Source organism: Falco peregrinus, chromosome 9, assembly GCF_023634155.1.
Source record: "Falco peregrinus isolate bFalPer1 chromosome 9, bFalPer1.pri, whole genome shotgun sequence".
NCBI lineage: Eukaryota > Metazoa > Chordata > Aves > Falconiformes > Falconidae > Falco > Falco peregrinus.
The window spans coordinates 38638086-38655478 of record NC_073729.1 but is presented as its reverse complement, the minus strand read 5'-3'; the positions used below and the strand labels follow the sequence as shown (position 1 = coordinate 38655478).

The window sequence follows — 17393 nt, the reverse complement described above, 5'->3', positions numbered from 1 at the left end:
TCCAGTTTTTTATGAACATATTTCTTGTTCCTGTTAGTGATATTTAGTGTCATATGAGCTAGAAATTAATCTGCTGGTGCTTAGTTACACCGTCACTGTTCAACAACAGTGAAACTGTTTGCTGCCCTGGGGGTCAGGAGGGCTTTTGTCATCTGTTTGTAGAGAATTGTGTAACTCTAATGATGATTAATGATATTCTGTATCATAGAGGTATTAAAAGGCACTAATACCTGTTTTGATTTTTTAGTTGTAATAATCAGGAATGTGTGGAAGTTGTAGCTTAGATGCCACCTGTGTCCCTCAGGATATCTCCAAGGCAAGTGCACATTGTCTTCATGGGACCTGTATAGACAGCTTTAGGAAATGCCTAGGAGTTTCCTGTGCACTTCCTGATCAGATCTATATGAGCATAGTGCTGCTGTTCACTACAGACTTGTGATAGTCATCTTGTTGCCTGGTAGTAGAGTGCTTATGTGGAGAATTAACTTGCAAGAAAAGATAGTTATAGCACTAACAAAAGTTGAAGGTGTTGCTTACGTAAATACAGTGCATTGTGCACTCTGTGTTGGTCGGTCTTGAAAGTGCAGATCAGGAGTTCTGACGTTGGGAGGAGGCAGAGCGGTAGGAAGTGTTCTTCAGTGAAGTTTGGCTCAGGCAGTCAGGAGGATGAAAGCACGTGGCACACGGTAGGTGGTGCTAACACCGAAAGTCTGACACTTCGGGAACGTGCAAGTTGCAAAGGCATATGCCTCAATACAGGTTCGTGGTTGTGGTATTGCTCTTTGTTCTCTTGGCAATTTTATGTTGCCCTGTCTGAATTATACTTGAAAATGCTGTAGTGAGAGGAAACAGGATGCCAAATGTGGAAGGCTTAAAAGTTTGGGTCTTCATGGCACAAGTTTCAACACATCAAAAGTTTAGGATAACTTCCCAGTTTCTTAATCTCATCTTCTTACATTTTAAGAGTTGAGTTTAAATTCATTTGAGAGCTCAAAGACCTCACAGGCCCTCTGCACGTTTCTATTAATAGAACAAAAGATGTTTCAAAGCTTAACATACTTGTTGATAACTATTTTTTTTGTGTCCGTTATTGAAGAAAAATACATCTGGTGTATAAGAGTACCCTTTAAATTCTCTAGGACAGTGTTACTGGTGGCTCAAAAATCTTACAGAAATGTATTAACCTTTGTGTCGTAAAAGATAAAACATATTCTTGGTGAACGTCTCTTTAAAAATCAGTCTTGCAAAGCTAAAAAAACTTAATGGACACAAAATACTCTTGGGGGAAAAAAACCCTGTATGTGTGCACAGCTCTCAGCCCACAGGAAGACCACATGCTTTGGGCTCTTTGAAAGGCTGGTGGGATGGAGGTGGCTGTGGGGTTCTTCAAATGCTAATTGATGAAACTTAGTTAAGCTGTTGGGAGAGGGGCAAGTTAGGAGGCTTAAATGAAGGTTGTCTGATTTGTATAGATTTTTGTATTGTAGTTTTGATTTTCTGTAAATAATTTTAGAAGTTAATGCAGAATGGTAGACAATCAGGAAAGCTCAAGGAAGGCTTGTTTACATAAATTATCACCCTGTACTGCTAAAACAGATTGCATTTCAGAAAGTTGGTTAGGGTAGTGGTGTTCCTAAATGGGATATGAAGTACCTTAATTTTATTTTTCATTTACTGTGTACCGTGGGAAGAAGTCTTGTCTGTCTGAACTGATGCTGTCTTGTTCAACCCAGTAGTCCTCAGATGAGCAAATTCTCTTAGCAGGGAGTTAGACAAAAATAGACCTATATTAAAAACTAACAAAACCACACTCAAACAAAAAACCTGTCTTTACTCTTTTTCTGCAAGATGAGAAGTTGAAAATGTAAGGCCATAGTGCAGTATGTGTTACGTTATCAAGGAGCATTTTCTGGTTTTGATACTTTTGCATACTGAAGTATCTTATCAAGGAGTATCTTCTGGTTTTGGTAATTCTTCATGGGCAAAACATGCTACTTTCTACAGTCTTCCAGCTCTTGAGATAAATGAGTACCCAGGGAAAGGCAACAGTGAGTTGCCTGAATGGATAAAAGGTACTTTTTGAGACAGGCTTGTGTGGAAATTTGGGGGTTGGTTTAATTCCTGTCTTGTGGCTGCTGTAAAGTACTGTGGCAGGTGACTAGAAGGTAATTATTTGGTTACAGAAAGTTACGAATGGCTCCTATTTTTATTTTTTCCTTCTTCAAGTTCAAATGCAACTTTGTAGTGAGAGGACCAGGGGAAAAGTCATCTGATGGCCTTCAAATTTTTTTGATCTTGGAGTTTCTTTTGCATGAAGAGATCCACTTGATTCTGAAAGCTCCGTAATGACAGGTCTTAATGTGCCTTGTTATAGCTTCAGCTTGAAATGTCAGTCAGGGCAGAGTACTTTATAATATTTCTTTTCCTAAGTATGCTCTCTTGGACTCTCTTCCTTCTGTTTTCACTCATTTTCAGGTATTACAATTATTTAGAGGTGTCCAAGTGAAAATCCAGCTGGCATGTAAGTCTTCAGACAAGAAGGAGGTTGCCTTTCATATCGGCTGAACTTCTGAGATGCTTATGATGACAGAATGAAACATTCTTGACTAAAGTCAGCAAGCTGTTACTTTTGGCTGCTGGGTCTGATTGGCCAAGATACTTGATGTCATACGACAAAATGGCAATGTACTTGTCTCGTTTAGTCTGGCTGTCCTAGATGCCTTAGCCTTTATCAACTTCACCTGTCTTACCATGTCCAGGAAATATTCAATAGGACTTCTTAGGTGTGGCTAGGAAGATGAGAACTATTTGACTGGACTGAAATAGTAAATGGAATCTCAGATGAAGTTATATCTATATCTCATGATTTTTATGAATTTTAGGTAGTGATCCTAAATTCTTGAGTCTCGCCCTCAGTTGAAACACTTACTTTCAGTGATACTTGGAAACTGCCCTTCCTTAGATGTGCAGAGCTTCTCTGTGGCACTTTTATATGCCTCATTACAAAGCACACTTTTGAGAAGAGGCCAAGTGGTTCCTCTAATTAAATCAATAGCCCCCCCCGATTGCTTAAAGAAAATAATAGTAAAATTTATCTGACCCATATCTCTGCCAAACTGAACTGCTTCTCTTTCCATCTTTCTTCAAAGCCACAGTATTTCTGGAAGAACCAAGCTTTGAGGAATACCTTTGCATCCACTGTTTACTTTTTGGGAAAAAAAACCAAACAAACAACCCACAAAACCAAACAAAAAAACCCCAAACCCAATAGCAGCACTACAGGTTTAGCCTTTAAATTGGCTTCAGTTTAAAAGCTTTTACAAGGTTAAGTTGCTAGGATTGTGAGCTGAGCAGAGCATCTGATCTAAAACATTCCACATGGACTACCAGAACTGCTGCTGGTGGAGTAGACTTACATTTTGAAAGTATTTAAAGCTTGGACTTCGTCTTTATTTATCTCTTTGTAGATACTCCTCTACACATAGCCCTAAGGAGTACCCCATATAGAGATGAAAAAATAGAAAAGAGAAGAACTTCAACTCCTGTAAGTGTATTAAATAGTCACCGACATTCTGTTAGAAAACAAACCAAGAACCACATAGCAAGATCACTGCGGAAGCCTCAAGAAAAAGAAAGAGTTGAAAATGGTATGCTTATTTAGTTTAATGTGAAAAAGTTAAACTTGGAGAAGTCTTGGAAAGTTTTAAGCACTGTAAGGAATTAATAATATTGATAGAAAGTATTCTGTATGCCACCTTTAACAGTTTAGTTTTTTATGAATGTATAGTATAAAATGTAAGTGGTGTTTTTTCACTGTTTCTTTGCCATAGTTTCAAATGAAGGATCAGTATAGGGAATTTCCTAAGTTTTCTTGCTATATGCTTTGGGGTTTATTCTTCCCAGTCAGTGTGTAATATTTTTAAAGTGTAAAAAGTACTAAATTATTTAAGGGCATGAAAAGATTCCTGCTTATTTTTGCTTGTTTAATACATAAGTCTTAATTCTGTTAAACTCTTGGTTGTCCAAAGCATTAAATACTTCTAAGTAATCCTGAACTTGTTGATACCTACGCTTGACAAAGGAAAAAAAAAAAAAGGGGGGGGGGGGGGGGGGGGGAGGAGGGGTGGGCAGGACGACCTAGTCTTTTGTTCTGTAGATTTTTATACCATCTGACTACTTCTGGTACTCAGCATTCTTTGTACTATACATCTCTGAACAACTTTACCACTGAATAGTCAGTTATGAAGTATACTGTAAACCCTGTTTATACTGGAATCTCTTATAGTAGAGGTGGGTAACAGCCATATGGGGCAGTGGGTGTGTACGTATATATACATATACACATATATAAATAATAAAATGTTTTTAATGTAAATTTTATACATATATGCACACAAAAATATTTATATTTTATGTAAGTATAAAATACAAAATTTCCAGCATGCTTCCAGATCTACTACATCACTACTTTTCTTCAGATATGTAGCGAGATTTTTCAAGTCACAGTGATGAGGCAAACACAAAAAACCTGTTCTAATAGGTGGTCTTTGTTCTGGTGACAGTCTTGAAAAGGTCACCTTACTTAACTGTCACTGTATTGTTCTGTTGGTCATAATAGTCAGTACTTACCACCACTGTTTATTCTTGGGCATTCTTTGCCGCCTTCCCTTGCAGGATGGTTTGAATAAGAACTGTTAGTGTCTTATCACGGGGCTCACTCAGTGGGACATTTTGTACTTGAGAGGTATGGCGTATAGAGATTAGAATAAACTTTCACAGTAGGGGTGGAGGATGTGACTGAGTACTCATCCTGGTCCTCACTACTTTCTCTGCCATTCAAGGAAATTGAAAGGGCTTAGGTGTATGTTTTTACAAAAAAAAAAAAGCCAACCAAACCTTTTCAAAATATGCAGTTGTTTTATGGTGAATTTTTAGGATTGTTTAAGGCAATTTAACTTTCTTTTGGATCACGTGAATCTATGAGGATGCACTTAACCTACTTAGCCTCCTCATTTGGTCTTTTTTCAGTGACAATTCAGACTCCTTACAAGAAACCACTTGAGACAAACAGGTTCTTCAGTATAGAGTTTTTGGAAGATCTCTTGTAATACTCATTCTTTGCAGGTTGTTTGTCTTTTAAAAAAAAAAACAACCAAAAAACCGAAAAACTCTGCATTAACTGTGTTTTGTAGTTAAGATAGCTGTACACAAATTTGCAAATACTTGGATTGTTTTCAGACTTTTCAAAGATGTTCTGGCAAGCTCAAGGGAAAAACGTGTGTAACAAAGTGACTGGGGTTTGTCATATTTATCACAGATACTTTGATAGTGACTGAAATAGCATACTTGCTACTTGGATATCTTAAAACAGATCAGACAATCTTGACTGTACAAATCTCGATTCCCGAATGAAACACTACAAAATTGCCCTGCTTATCTTGACCTCAGTTATTCTCTTTGCTCTTCTGGAATAATAGTGGTGGAACTTACTTGCATGCCTGTGAGCAGGGAGAAGGAAATGGTACCCAAAGGATCCTCACCCCTGAAGGACTAGGAGATAAGGACAAAGGAAAGTAAGAAGGAAGTTGGGGGAGCCCTGTGCTGAGACTTAAACAAGAACGTTTTTTCTTGTTTTTTCTTTTTTTATCCCCCTCAGCAAAGGGTAAGGGAAAGGGGTATGAAGTTTGTCTTTTTTTCTGCCAGTCATTCTGCCTTTGAAGGACATGTAATTGGTATGGCAGACTGCTGTGGGTGTCAGCAATGGGGCTGCTGGCAATGCACAATTATAGCAGCCATTGTGCTGTTAAGTGGTGAACTAGCAGGAGATGTTCAAGGACGAAGAGGATGGGGGGAATATAGAGCTGGAGATCCTCATGAGGAGGAGCTAATGCACATGTCTCCTGCATGTTCATCAGAGCTGATAAAATGTGATTGAGATTTCTAATTTCTTGAGTGAGCTGTTTGTACCATAAATATGTAGCCTTAGACTGTTAATTGGGCAGTTTACTATTAGCATGTATTAGAGGTTAACATAATACACTGGTATTGCTGGTTTGCTTCATGAGTTACAGACCAGCTAGCGTTCTTAGATGTTTCATGTGGGGGAAGATTTCTCACACACTATAGAGTGTCTTTAGGTGCTTATTCTGGTATCAATAATCAGAAACCTATTTCAGTTTCTAAATGGGATGGTGAGTGGCTTATTCAGCTACACACTGAGAGCAGAGCCATTTTGACTTGCGAGGCATCCTTCCATAATAGATTTTACAATTGTACCTGTACTCTTGGCTGAGTCAGGATAATTTACTTGAGGAACTGTGTAATTGTCTAGAAGTTGTGCTTCAGGGACCTAAATTTGAAAAACAGGAGTTGTAAACAAATGTTAAGATCTGGAAAGCAAGAATTTGTGCGCATTACCTTGCAGTGGGGTTACACTTCTTGGCAAGTGGTCTGGAAGCATGCTTTGAGGATGGACTTGATTTGAATGATTAGGTGATACCTTTCAAAGTTGTCAGGTTTTTTTTATTCCCATAAAAACAGGATGGAGAACAGATGTTGAGAGAATAATTGTTAAAACGAGCTGAACCAGTTGTTACACCATTTTCAATGAAAAAATATTTGAGAAACTGAACTAGAGTTTGGGGGGTTGTGCTTTTGTTCTTGTCAGACTTCTGTCACAGCGCTACTGAAATGCTCAGCCATTATAAAAAAAAAAAGAAAATACTGGGGAATTTATTATCTGTTTTCTAAATTATAATCTCTGAAGCATGTAGTAGTAAATGGACATTGGTGTACAGTTGATTTCTCTCATATGCTATTGTAATGTTGTTACAGCACAATCAAATTAGGACTTAAAACAGACCATTCCAGTTATGAGAGCTGGTAATTGTTACAAATAAGTTTTCTTGTTTTTTTTAAGAGAACTGGCCCTAATTGTCCAAAGAAACTGTGGAGGTCTTTAAGAAAATTAATAAGTAAAATAAGTGTGTATATATATTAAAAATTTAGTTGGAATGTTGTCTAATTTCAGCTGTTAAAGAACATGAGAAGAACAAAGAAAGAAAATCCAAAGGCTGTGGAAGGTCCAGGTCAAAGAAAAAGAAAAAAAAGAAAAAGAGAACTAAGCCTGGTAAAGCTCTTTTTTTCTTCTTTAGAGGAAAACGGCTTCACTGTTTTGTTTTGCCTGTTACCCAGTTAAGATCGGTCATTGCAGATAAGACAGGTTAATTCATCTGTTGACTTTAATTTTATTAATTGGTTATTATTGTGATTGGTAATACAACTTACTTCCTTGTTGAGGTGCATCATTAATGCTAGCTTGTAGTAATATTTGTAATGGTGCAGTATAAATCTAACCGAAATGGATATGTTAATCCAAGTCTGGCTTTTCATTAGCAAGTGTACTTGTATGCAAGTTTTAACCAGTTAAAGAAGATGGAGATCCCCTTGATTAACAACCAGGTACTCCATATACCAGATGTTCTCAGTTATATGAGTGGGTTTTGGGCCTCCTGTGTGAATGATAGAGTTTGGAAATGTTGATGGGTACTCTTCTTCTGCTGTTAATCTTATTTCTTAAATCTTCACTTAATATTGGATTTCAGAAGCTGTGACAATGAACTCCATTAAACCTGTTGCATCTTAATTTTTTTTTTCTAAAAGATAAATTTCTCCTTTCCTGGCAAGATAAAGTAAAAGCCTGATTTAAAGTCTATACTCATGCTGTGTCCCTCTGTTAAGCCTCGTAACGTGCTGTTCCACCTTCATTAATAGGGTTGTAGCAGGAACATGTCTTCTCATTTGGTGGTTCTACAGAATCTTGGGAAAGCTTTCCTTGGGCTCCTTCACACTTTAAGTGTCATAATATGTAGGCCCAGGTGTTTCTGCTGATTGGATTCTTCACTTCTGAAAATGTGGAATTGACTCTGAAACATTTCTCTAGTAAAATATTTACACATCAAGTCTAAACTTTCTCTGCCACTGATGGATGTCTAGCATCATTAATGCAGCCCATTTCAATCTGGCATGCATAATTTGTTAAACTAGTGATCCTTATGGAGGGGTTTCTGAGGCAGAAAAGAAAATATCTTTACTTTTTTGCTTGTTACCATGAGCAGGGTGTGCTGTCACGAAAGAGCAGAGGGGAAGAAGGAACCACAGGCAGACTGATTCACAATTTACTGAAACAAATAATTTCAATGAGCTTCTGATTATATGGTACCCTCAAATATAATGATAATATGCAGAGTATAATTTGTAAATTTATGCAATGGTGGTTCAAATAGTACCCTCAGACTGCTTGTTGATCTACCCTTGAGTTTTAAAATGTTGCTTGCCTTTTTTTGATGTTGCCCATGTGGTTCTGTGGTCCAGGAACTTTTTGAAGGTTTCCTCCATATAACTGATTGGAGAGGTACTCCTTATAACTGCAGACAGCCTTGGTTTATATACAGTCCAGGACATGATGAATGGGTACTTCACAGAGGAGCTGTTTTAGGTGTTTTCTCCACACATTCCTAATTAGGACTTTCTTCTACCCATGCATCCTATTCTGTCCATACACTAGGAAAACAAGAGATGCTTTCTGTCCACTTTGTAGTCTGTGAGATTGGGGAGTATGTGAGTAATAGTGGAATGTGAAAGAGGGGTCTCCAGTACTTGTGTAGAAGTACCTGTAATGCAACAGCATTTTTAGACATACTCACGCTCAAGGTTAGGTTTAAGTAACCATTTTTTTCTCAGCCTTTCTCATTTACATCACCAGTGGAGAATGACTGAGCTGCATAAGATTTTTCTGGTTCAGACAATAACTTCCTTGCTTCTAGAAAGCCTGCAAATTTTTCAGCAGTGTAGTGAAGTCCTAGAGTCTAGGCATATTGGAGCAGACGCTGTCTCAGTGAATTATACATGCCTACTATGGGCACTCATGGTGCTGGGTTTTTTTTTCTCCTGTCAACTTTTCTTGACCACAGATTTCTAATAATAATTTTTACAATTTTACAGAGTACTCTGGCAGTGAAGAAAACACAGATATTTCACAGGAGCTTTCTACTGAAAAATCAGTTATCACAAAATGTATTTCTTCAAGTAAGTCGTCTGCCCATCCTAGCATGCTGCTACACTGCTCTGATTCTGGACAACACAGAGGGAAATCAAAAATAAATGGTAAGATGACTTTTCTCTGTGGCTTGCTGGTTTTGTCATGTGAGCTGCACTAATATATACAAAAGCTAGTACTCATGATGTAAATTTGGCTGTTCTTACACAGGACTGTGTGCATTTCCTTTCCCTTGCATGAAGAAGTTGAATCCAGTTCATTTGCCAGAGCTTGGTGTTGTTGCTTTGTGCTTTGACTTTACCTTCACAGAAGCTTTAAGACTTGCCCTTATTTTCAGAAGTCAAACTCATTTTGCACTTTTTTGCAGTACCTTATTATCTCTATAATAAAGTGTTCAGCCTTCAGTAATCAAATTTTTCATATTTCCAAAGGTTTCTACAAAGTAATAACTCGGAGTTAAAAATAGATGCTAGGCAAGTTTTGGACAGTAAGTGTGCTGTATTTGAGACACAACTGGATGTGGTTGTGTGTAGCTGTGTAGATACAGTATGATACTTGATTATAATGACTTTCTAAGTTTCATGATGATAAGCTCTTGAGTAGCTGTTTATTAGTGTATTCATAGTGCTTCATAAACAGAGCTCATAAAAATGTGGCTGCTGTGCTTCAGCTTTCATAGTTTTTAGTATCTTCATCTATCTTGCTATTTACTGTCACAAGCTGATACAATAAAAAAAGGAAGACAAATAGATGTTCTTTCTGTTATTCTTAAAGCTCACAAATTTGAAGAAAGTAAGAAATGTGTGGCACAGGAACCTTATTGTACAGATCGTGAACATTTCATATTATTTTTTGACACGACTGTATTATTGTTTGGTATTAGGCAAAGTATAAAAATCAACTTCAGTTCATTACATTATATAGGGAAAAGAGGAAACAAAAAATTGCAGAAGCACACATTGTAATACTGTCATTGTTTCTGGAGCATATTACTTGCAGTTAAGTAACTTGGACATCGGTTGCTCTGACTTTATCAGTTTGTAGACATGGAAGGAGGTGAAAAAGTATTGGAAATAGTTTTATCTTATCCTTTCCGCAATTGCTTTGCTACTTTTTGCACCTGCAGATGGTGTAACAACAATAAAAGCAGTGCCTAGATGAACAATATCTGGTTTAAGTAACGGTGCAACTCTTGTGTAGAATGAAAGTGCAATGTGCTTAACCTGTTGCTTCCAGGAGTACTTCAATGTCCTGTCTCAGTGGAGTAAAACTTGTAAACGTGAAAATTAACTAATGCATTGGGTTCTCAGCCCCTTAAATCTGAGATGTTTCTTCAAAAGATCTAGTCTATACCACAGACTGGTTCTTCTTTTTCTACAGGCTTGTTTTAGGGTCTAAGTGATCAAATTAGTTCTGCCCAATATAGGTGAGAGAGAAGAAGCTACTTGAGTGACTGAAAGTTTTTACCTTCCACTCTCCTCTAGCTCATTAGAGTATTTCCCAAATAATTAAAATCCTTCTCTTCTTTGTCTGATTCTCCCATTCTATGTGTAAGGGAAGTATAGACATTGCATTGATATTATTGAGGTAAGCATCCCAATTTAGCATGTTAATCAATAAAGATTTTCTTGGTATGTTTGTTCAATTCACAGAATTGCATTAATGCTTTAAATAGCATGGGAGCATTCTTAAAGAATACTTTGGTCAGTACACTGCCCTGAATTGGTTAGTGTCCTCAACAGGAGGCTAAATGAAAATAATAATTTCTGAAGTAGGAGTAAATTAGGTGTTGGACTCTGACTGTTTCTGTAATGGAGACATTACTTTGTGAGAGCAAACGGGGTTTGTAAGACAGAACCCTCTTAGATCTTTTTAGGAGCTCTACACTTAAAGCACAAAGTCACAGTTCTATAGAAATTGAAGCAACTCGTATGAATCCTGTTTGAATTTATAAATCTAGCTTTGTTTGTTATACTTTGTGCCTTTTGTTTGAGGCACTTTATGTTGAGAGTAAAATTTTAATGATGGAAGCTGTTAAGTTGGAATATTTTGAAAAAGCTCTTAATGAGACTAGAACTTCATTATATAGTAATATTGTGTTGTTCCTTAAATGACACAGTGCTTTTAGGAATGCGTGTCTGCATACTTGAGATAAAATCTTGGGAGTTATTTGGCCTTTTTGTAATTACCCAAGACTTTATCTAACTACTTTTTGTACAGAGTATGACACCCTGAGTGAGTCATCTATGGATAGCTTGCTTTGGAGTGATGATGACTGCAGTCAGGATGTTGATGTAACCACGAACCCTGATGAAGAAGTGGAAGAAAGTGATTTTGAGATTGTTCGATGTGTTTGTGAAGTAAAAGAAGAAAATGACTTCATGATTCAGGTATGAAGTGGAGGGTGAAAGCACACTTCAGTGAATACAGTGGAAGGTGTTTTGTAGAAATACACACAAGTATGTTCTGTACATTAAACTATTGCTGTCCTCTGAAATGATAAAAATTTTTAAGGTCACCCGTGGGGGTGAGCAGCTGCTATAATAGGTAGAAAACTTTGCTTTTTGATACTATTTGTTAGTTCCTTTTAATCAATAGGAAGTGGAGGAACAGGGACAATTCTATACAAGCCACTAATGGCTGGTTTGTCACTTGTGGATTTGCATTTTTATATTAATTAGAACACTTCCTAGGTTTAGAGAATACGTATTTAAAATTAGTGGCTTTTAATTTGGCTTTTTTGCTTCAGTCTTGTTCTGAGCATGTTCAGAACATTGCTATGAGATGGTGGTACCCTTCTACTTCTCTGCTCTGGCTTGATTTAAACATACAATTTTCTAGATAGGATGAACAAAACAATCATTACTCGAGTCTTTTGTTGTGAAGCAGGGCTGCATTCATCCATTCTGCAGCTTCTTCTGTAGTTTGTAAATTCCAAGTTCCTAATCTGTGAAGACATCTATTCTCCACATACATACTTTTCTTAAAACCAACTTTATAGAAAACTGTTTCCAACCACAGCAGTGTCTATCTCTTCTGCTTAAAACTGTTGATAAAAACCTCTTTGGAATTGCCCTGGCTGTTTACTTTTACTTTTTGAGAGGTTTGTAAATAATGAGGAAACCGTTCCCCACATAGCTGCTCTGAGACTTTCCACCCAGTTCCTATTAGTTTCAAATGGTGAAGTCAAACATACCAAATAAAAAAACTTCTTTGGTATTTCTTGCTCTAGTTCATTTTGCCATTGCTTCTTACATGAGCTGTCAGGTCCCCTTTGGTGATTCCCAGTGAGTCCTAGTAGAAGTATATGCAGGGGCTTAGGTGTGTGCTACTCTAGACCTGAGATGATGAGCTTTTCATAGTTGCTGTTCTAAAGAAATGAGGGTGGGGGTTTTTGTTGTGCATTGTTGGGTTTTTTTGTTGTTCCTGTTTTGGGTTTGTTTTTTTTTAGGGGGCTCCCACCCTTCCTATCTAGGTAACATTTTGCTTGTTGTGGGACCTCAGTTTAAAGTGACAGTAGTATATAGCTTGGCAGCTGTTCTCATTGCAAATTTTAAGGTAACTATTGCGTTCTTTTGAGGAGGTGGTTTTATTTATGAAAGGAGATGTCATGACACTGGCTTTGGAAATATTTTTCTGGCACACAAAACTCAGCCCCATCTGCAGCTTCTGAATTCACTTTCCAGAGCATTCAGTTGCTAGTTCTTGTGAGGTTTGAATTTTGCTTTATGGGACCCCTTACTGGAATAGTTCCTGGCATGTTACTGTGAACTGCATTTCTCTCTGCTGTTTGGAACTAGGAGGAAAGATGGAAGCTGATCAATACTTGGCTCAGCCACTGCTGATTTTTTTGGTGGTCTTTATTGCTTGAATGGAGGCAGAAACCTGTTATGGAGAAGAGGGAGTGCACTGTAGTGTGAAGAATTCTTGGCTTCTGCAGCAGGACAGTAGAAACACCTGTTTTTTTTCTCTGACAACAGCCTCATTTTAAAAATTTTTAATACGGCTAGCTAACACAGCTAAGTTTGGGGGGTTTTTGTTTGTTCGTTTGTCCTCAACAGTAAGTGTAACAGCTAACTTTACTGATGGTTTTCTTTGGCCTTTCATGCCGTTTTATGGAGATTTGCTCTGGAAGGTATGATGCTTTTTTCTCTCAGTGCTAAGTTCATTTTGATACACACCTTTGTATTACTGTTGGGTCATGACAACACAGGATAAAAGATACCTTTTGCATTAGTAGGAAAGGGCACAGTGATGGACAATGGCTAAAATTAGATAAAAAGCATCTGAGTGTATAGGAGGAAACTGAGTCTTAACAGTTGGTAATAAAGGGGGTTGCTGCTTTCTGAGGACATAGCTCAACAAAAACCATGAAGATAGTTTGGAGTATAATTTTCTGGCAAAAGTAGGCTCAGCACTAGTTTGCAGAATGCAGAGCACTGTCAGCTAGCTGAGGACATAGTCTATGGATAGCTTTCACCTAAGTTTTTGTGGGCCGCTTCTGAGATCGGTTTTCTATGTTGAACTAGTTTGAGGGAGGGCTTAGTGTATTGCAAAGTTCTAAACACTGTAGCTGTGTTATGAAAGAATTGTATAGGAGAGTTTATTGTCCCTGGGAATAGATTCAGATTAATGCAGGTACTCACCACATTGTCAATTATGGGAATTGAAGCAATAGGAATTGAAGAGTGAGGAGCTGGTAACAAGACTGGGGAGGGAGGGGGTAGGTTAGGTAGATGGTTTGCTTAATGTATCAAATGCTGTGCTCCCGACACCTTTCTGTCAGCCTGTAGTTCTTGGAGAAAATGTTTTGAACAGTCAGGTCTCCTGTTGTTGATACAGAAACATCTGAGTTAGCATTTTTGCCTTGTATTAATGCTCTGCACTTAAACAGCTGTGGAATTATGATAAGGGGAACCTATTTGCAGCTTTTCAGAGGTGTAGTGCGGAGATAGATGACTTTATAGAGTGAAAGTCCTGTTAATTGTCATAACTTTATAGCATATAACAGGGACTTCTTCCCTGTTTCCTACTCAGACTTTGACACTTGGAAATACGAATTTGGAAGTGTCAGCCCTAAAGAACTTGCATTTAGATTTGTCCTTTCCTCCTGAAAATAGGTAGTTTTGCTCAGTGTATGGGTTTTTAGAAGAATATTCTTTGCACTTGTCTCCATTGTGATGTTGATTCTGCCCCAGCTTATTGCTCTTGACAAGATCTGACTGAAATATGCTGATATTCGGGGTTCTTTCTTGAGCGTGTGCCCGTGTACCAATCTGTCTTGACTTTGTATCAAAATTAAGGGGCCAGGGCAGTTTCTCCAAGCACATGACAGGAAGTTCATTCCCCTCTGGATATATGTATGATGCCGTGTGACAAGAGGGAAAATGGTAAATCATTTTCTCTTTGAACTGTACTCATTTCCATGAACGTGCCAAATTTAGAAATGATGAGGAAAGAATGTTAAACGCAGGCAGCACCTTTATTTTTCCTGAAAGATTGGGGACCATTAAGGTTTAATGAAACTCTTACACAGTTAAACAGAGAGTTTGTTCCATTTAAGTCTTTAATAATGGAAAGTAAAAAAAAAAAAAAAAAAAAAAAAAAATTGACCTTGGAGATTCTGCAAAAAACTCTTATGCTGAACTTGCCTTAAATTGTCTCAAGCAATTTGTACATAAAGAATGCCATTTGTTATGCTAGGCTATAGAAACACAGGTTTGCATTTAATGTAAGTACCTGCCTCAGTTAATAGAAGTTAAAACTGGGAAAAAATATATTATCACTGGTCAATGCTGTGTCATCCCAGTCTCTTAACTTTGCAGGGAGTTTACTAGATTTCATTTATGGAGCCTGTGTAAAGTAGCAGCTTAGCGTTGCCAGGTGTTACTTCTGCAGGCACAGCACTCCCTTTTTAGGTTGAGACTTGGGCCCAAAACAGTCTAGACAAAATGTCATATCCCCTCCTTTTCGTTTTTATACCTAAACATTGGTGATTTGTGTGTGATGTAGAGAACTTCAGGGCTGGATTTGGTGGCCTTGGAGGGCATGGATGTAAAGGGACTTGGGATATTTTTGTTCTGATAGATGTAAAGCTGCTTACATGTCCATAGGGTGCGGTTATTTCTTTCACGCTTTAGCTTCAATTTAAATGTTGCACAACTATGCATGTTTTTTCCTATTCAAAAATCTCTTATTTGGCTTGGTTTGAATTTCCCTACTACTGCCTGGGCAGGGGGTAGCTTCTATGTGGCATGTGTCCAGTGCAATAAACCTGTAGCCTGGCCAGCCAAGCTGTGAAGTAGAATGTGCAGGTAAAAGGAAGGAGCTGTGCTCTCGTGGGATGGATATTTAAATATCAGTTGAGTAAAATAATAAAAGTCAGGATGCTTCATTACAGTTCTGGGCAAGCTTGCCTAGAAAATCACCGAGTGCAGCTCTGTGCCATATGGCACATTTTACAGGTTGCAAGTGTAACTAGGTCCAGGAGCTCCCTTCTTACTTTCAGCATGCAGTCTGTTTTTCTTAATTTGTTTGCTTTGTTTTAGGACACTGGCTCCTACTAACCATCTTTGTGACGAGGATGGTGTCTCAGCCTTTTTTGAAAACATTGCTTTACTGCTTTAGAACTGTTCACCCATTTTGTGAAGCAAAGCATTGTTAGTCCGGTCTTTCAGAAAGCTGTTTCTTTATTAAGTTTTACATTGTCTGGTCCCAGTGCTTATACTTCCTCCACACCTAGACCACTGCTTTAATGCAATGATGCATTCAAAAACTGGTGGTCCCTTTCTGTCTCTCCTAGCTTGAGGAAAGGCAGTAGTAGATAAGAGCATTGGTGAAAGTTGTATAGGTGGTGCTTGACACAGATGTTTATCAAGTTGGCGTGTTTGTAGGTCAGTGAAGGGCAGCATCTAAGGTTGCTTGAAGTTGCTGTTTGTGTGTGTGTTAGCTCATTTTGAAAACCTTTACCAATATTGACAGGGTCCCTGTATGAAGCTTTTGGCTTCTGCTCTGGGAATTAAAGGTTGTGATCTATTGTCTCACTGCTTGGCAAAATAGTAATTCTGAACTGGCACCACGGTTTCAAATCAAAATTGACGTAATATTCTTATGTGCGGTTTTGTCCCATATTTCAGTGGTCTTTAGGCTACAGCTGAAGTTTTGTCTGCTTGCAAAAGTGTGTGGGGGGGGGAAGTGACAGAAACAGGAAAAACTATATCCACATGTTCTATCTAAAACTGGATGGCTTTCAGTACAGTGATTGCATTTTAAATATTGTAACTATGCTAAAAAAGTAGGGCCAAATTATATTCAGTCTTTGCCAAATATGGTTGCCCACGCTTGGAAGTATGTCAGAAGTTTTTAAAGCTAGTACAACTGCATCTGCACTTTTTTTTATTAGTAGAGCTACCTTTGAAATATGTAAAATGTTAGAGATACAAGTATCAGTAAAACATAATACTTGGCTAGTCCTATGTGACGGAAATACTCCTTGGATTTTATAATTGAATGTGATTTACTGTTTGAGTGGGGAACCTTTTAATTCAGAAAACTTGATATATTTTGGTACAGAAAGCTCGATTGCATATTGTTTTCTGTCCTGATTACATGTGCATGCATCTTGTGAAAGACTTTCGTCTTCAAAGGGAATGTTTGCACTTTTCAGGATCTCTGCTTCTGCATTGTAATTGTTGTCATTCTCCAGAAATCCATGTGAAAAATGTGTGGGAAGGGTTCAAATTTTATTGTGATCTGATTTGTCCATGTATTTGCTTGTAGCTGGAAGAGGGGCCTGGGGATTAATACAGCTTTTTGTCTTAAAATATGTAGATTATGCGTCTCTTAATTGAGGTAATCTTACTGAGCTCCTGTAGGCTTCATTTCTGTTGATGTGCACTTCTTGACTTTAAACAGTGTGAAGAGTGTCTATGCTGGCAGCATGGAGTCTGTATGGGTTTACTGGAAGATAACGTACCTGAGAAATACACCTGCTATGTTTGCCAAGATCCTCCAGGTACAGAAATTTAAGGTTACAGAGCCTTCTTACATAGGTTTTAACTTTATTAGTAATATATATATATATATACACACACACACACTACAAAGATCAAACTCTTTGTTTGCTTTTTGGTTTTGCTCCCCTATCTCTGTTTGTCATTATAGGTAATTGAGTTCAGTTATAGATACAGAAGGTTTAATTAACATGAATGTAAATAAGTCAGTATTGTGGAAATACAGGTGGACAGGAATGGAAATGAATGTGTTAACTGTGATGACCATTCGTCACATGTTTGATGGTAATAAGGATTGTACTCTCTGCCTATGGAAAATTAAT

The 17393-nt window shown here is 37.8% G+C and overlaps 1 protein-coding gene across 8 annotated transcripts in view; it reads left to right on the top strand.

Annotated features, from left to right (window-relative positions):
- The window catches only part of PHF20 (PHD finger protein 20), a 71920-nt gene that overhangs the window by 42900 nt on the left and 11627 nt on the right, over window positions 1-17393 (top strand). For 6 of the 8 annotated variants that reach the window (XR_008748766.1, XM_055814047.1, XM_055814048.1 and 3 more), the window contains 5 exons: window positions 3468-3647; window positions 7031-7129; window positions 9004-9165; window positions 11279-11448; window positions 16973-17072. Coding sequence is in view for 7 of the 8 variants with exons in the window: in XM_055814047.1 (XP_055670022.1) it covers window positions 3468-3647; window positions 7031-7129; window positions 9004-9165; window positions 11279-11448; window positions 16973-17072 (711 nt within the window). In the remaining variant the exon portion in view is untranslated. The remainder of the gene's footprint in view (window positions 1-3467; window positions 3648-7030; window positions 7130-9003; window positions 9166-11278; window positions 11449-16972; window positions 17073-17393) is intronic. The other 2 variants (XM_055814051.1, XM_055814049.1) reach the window with 1 other exon arrangement.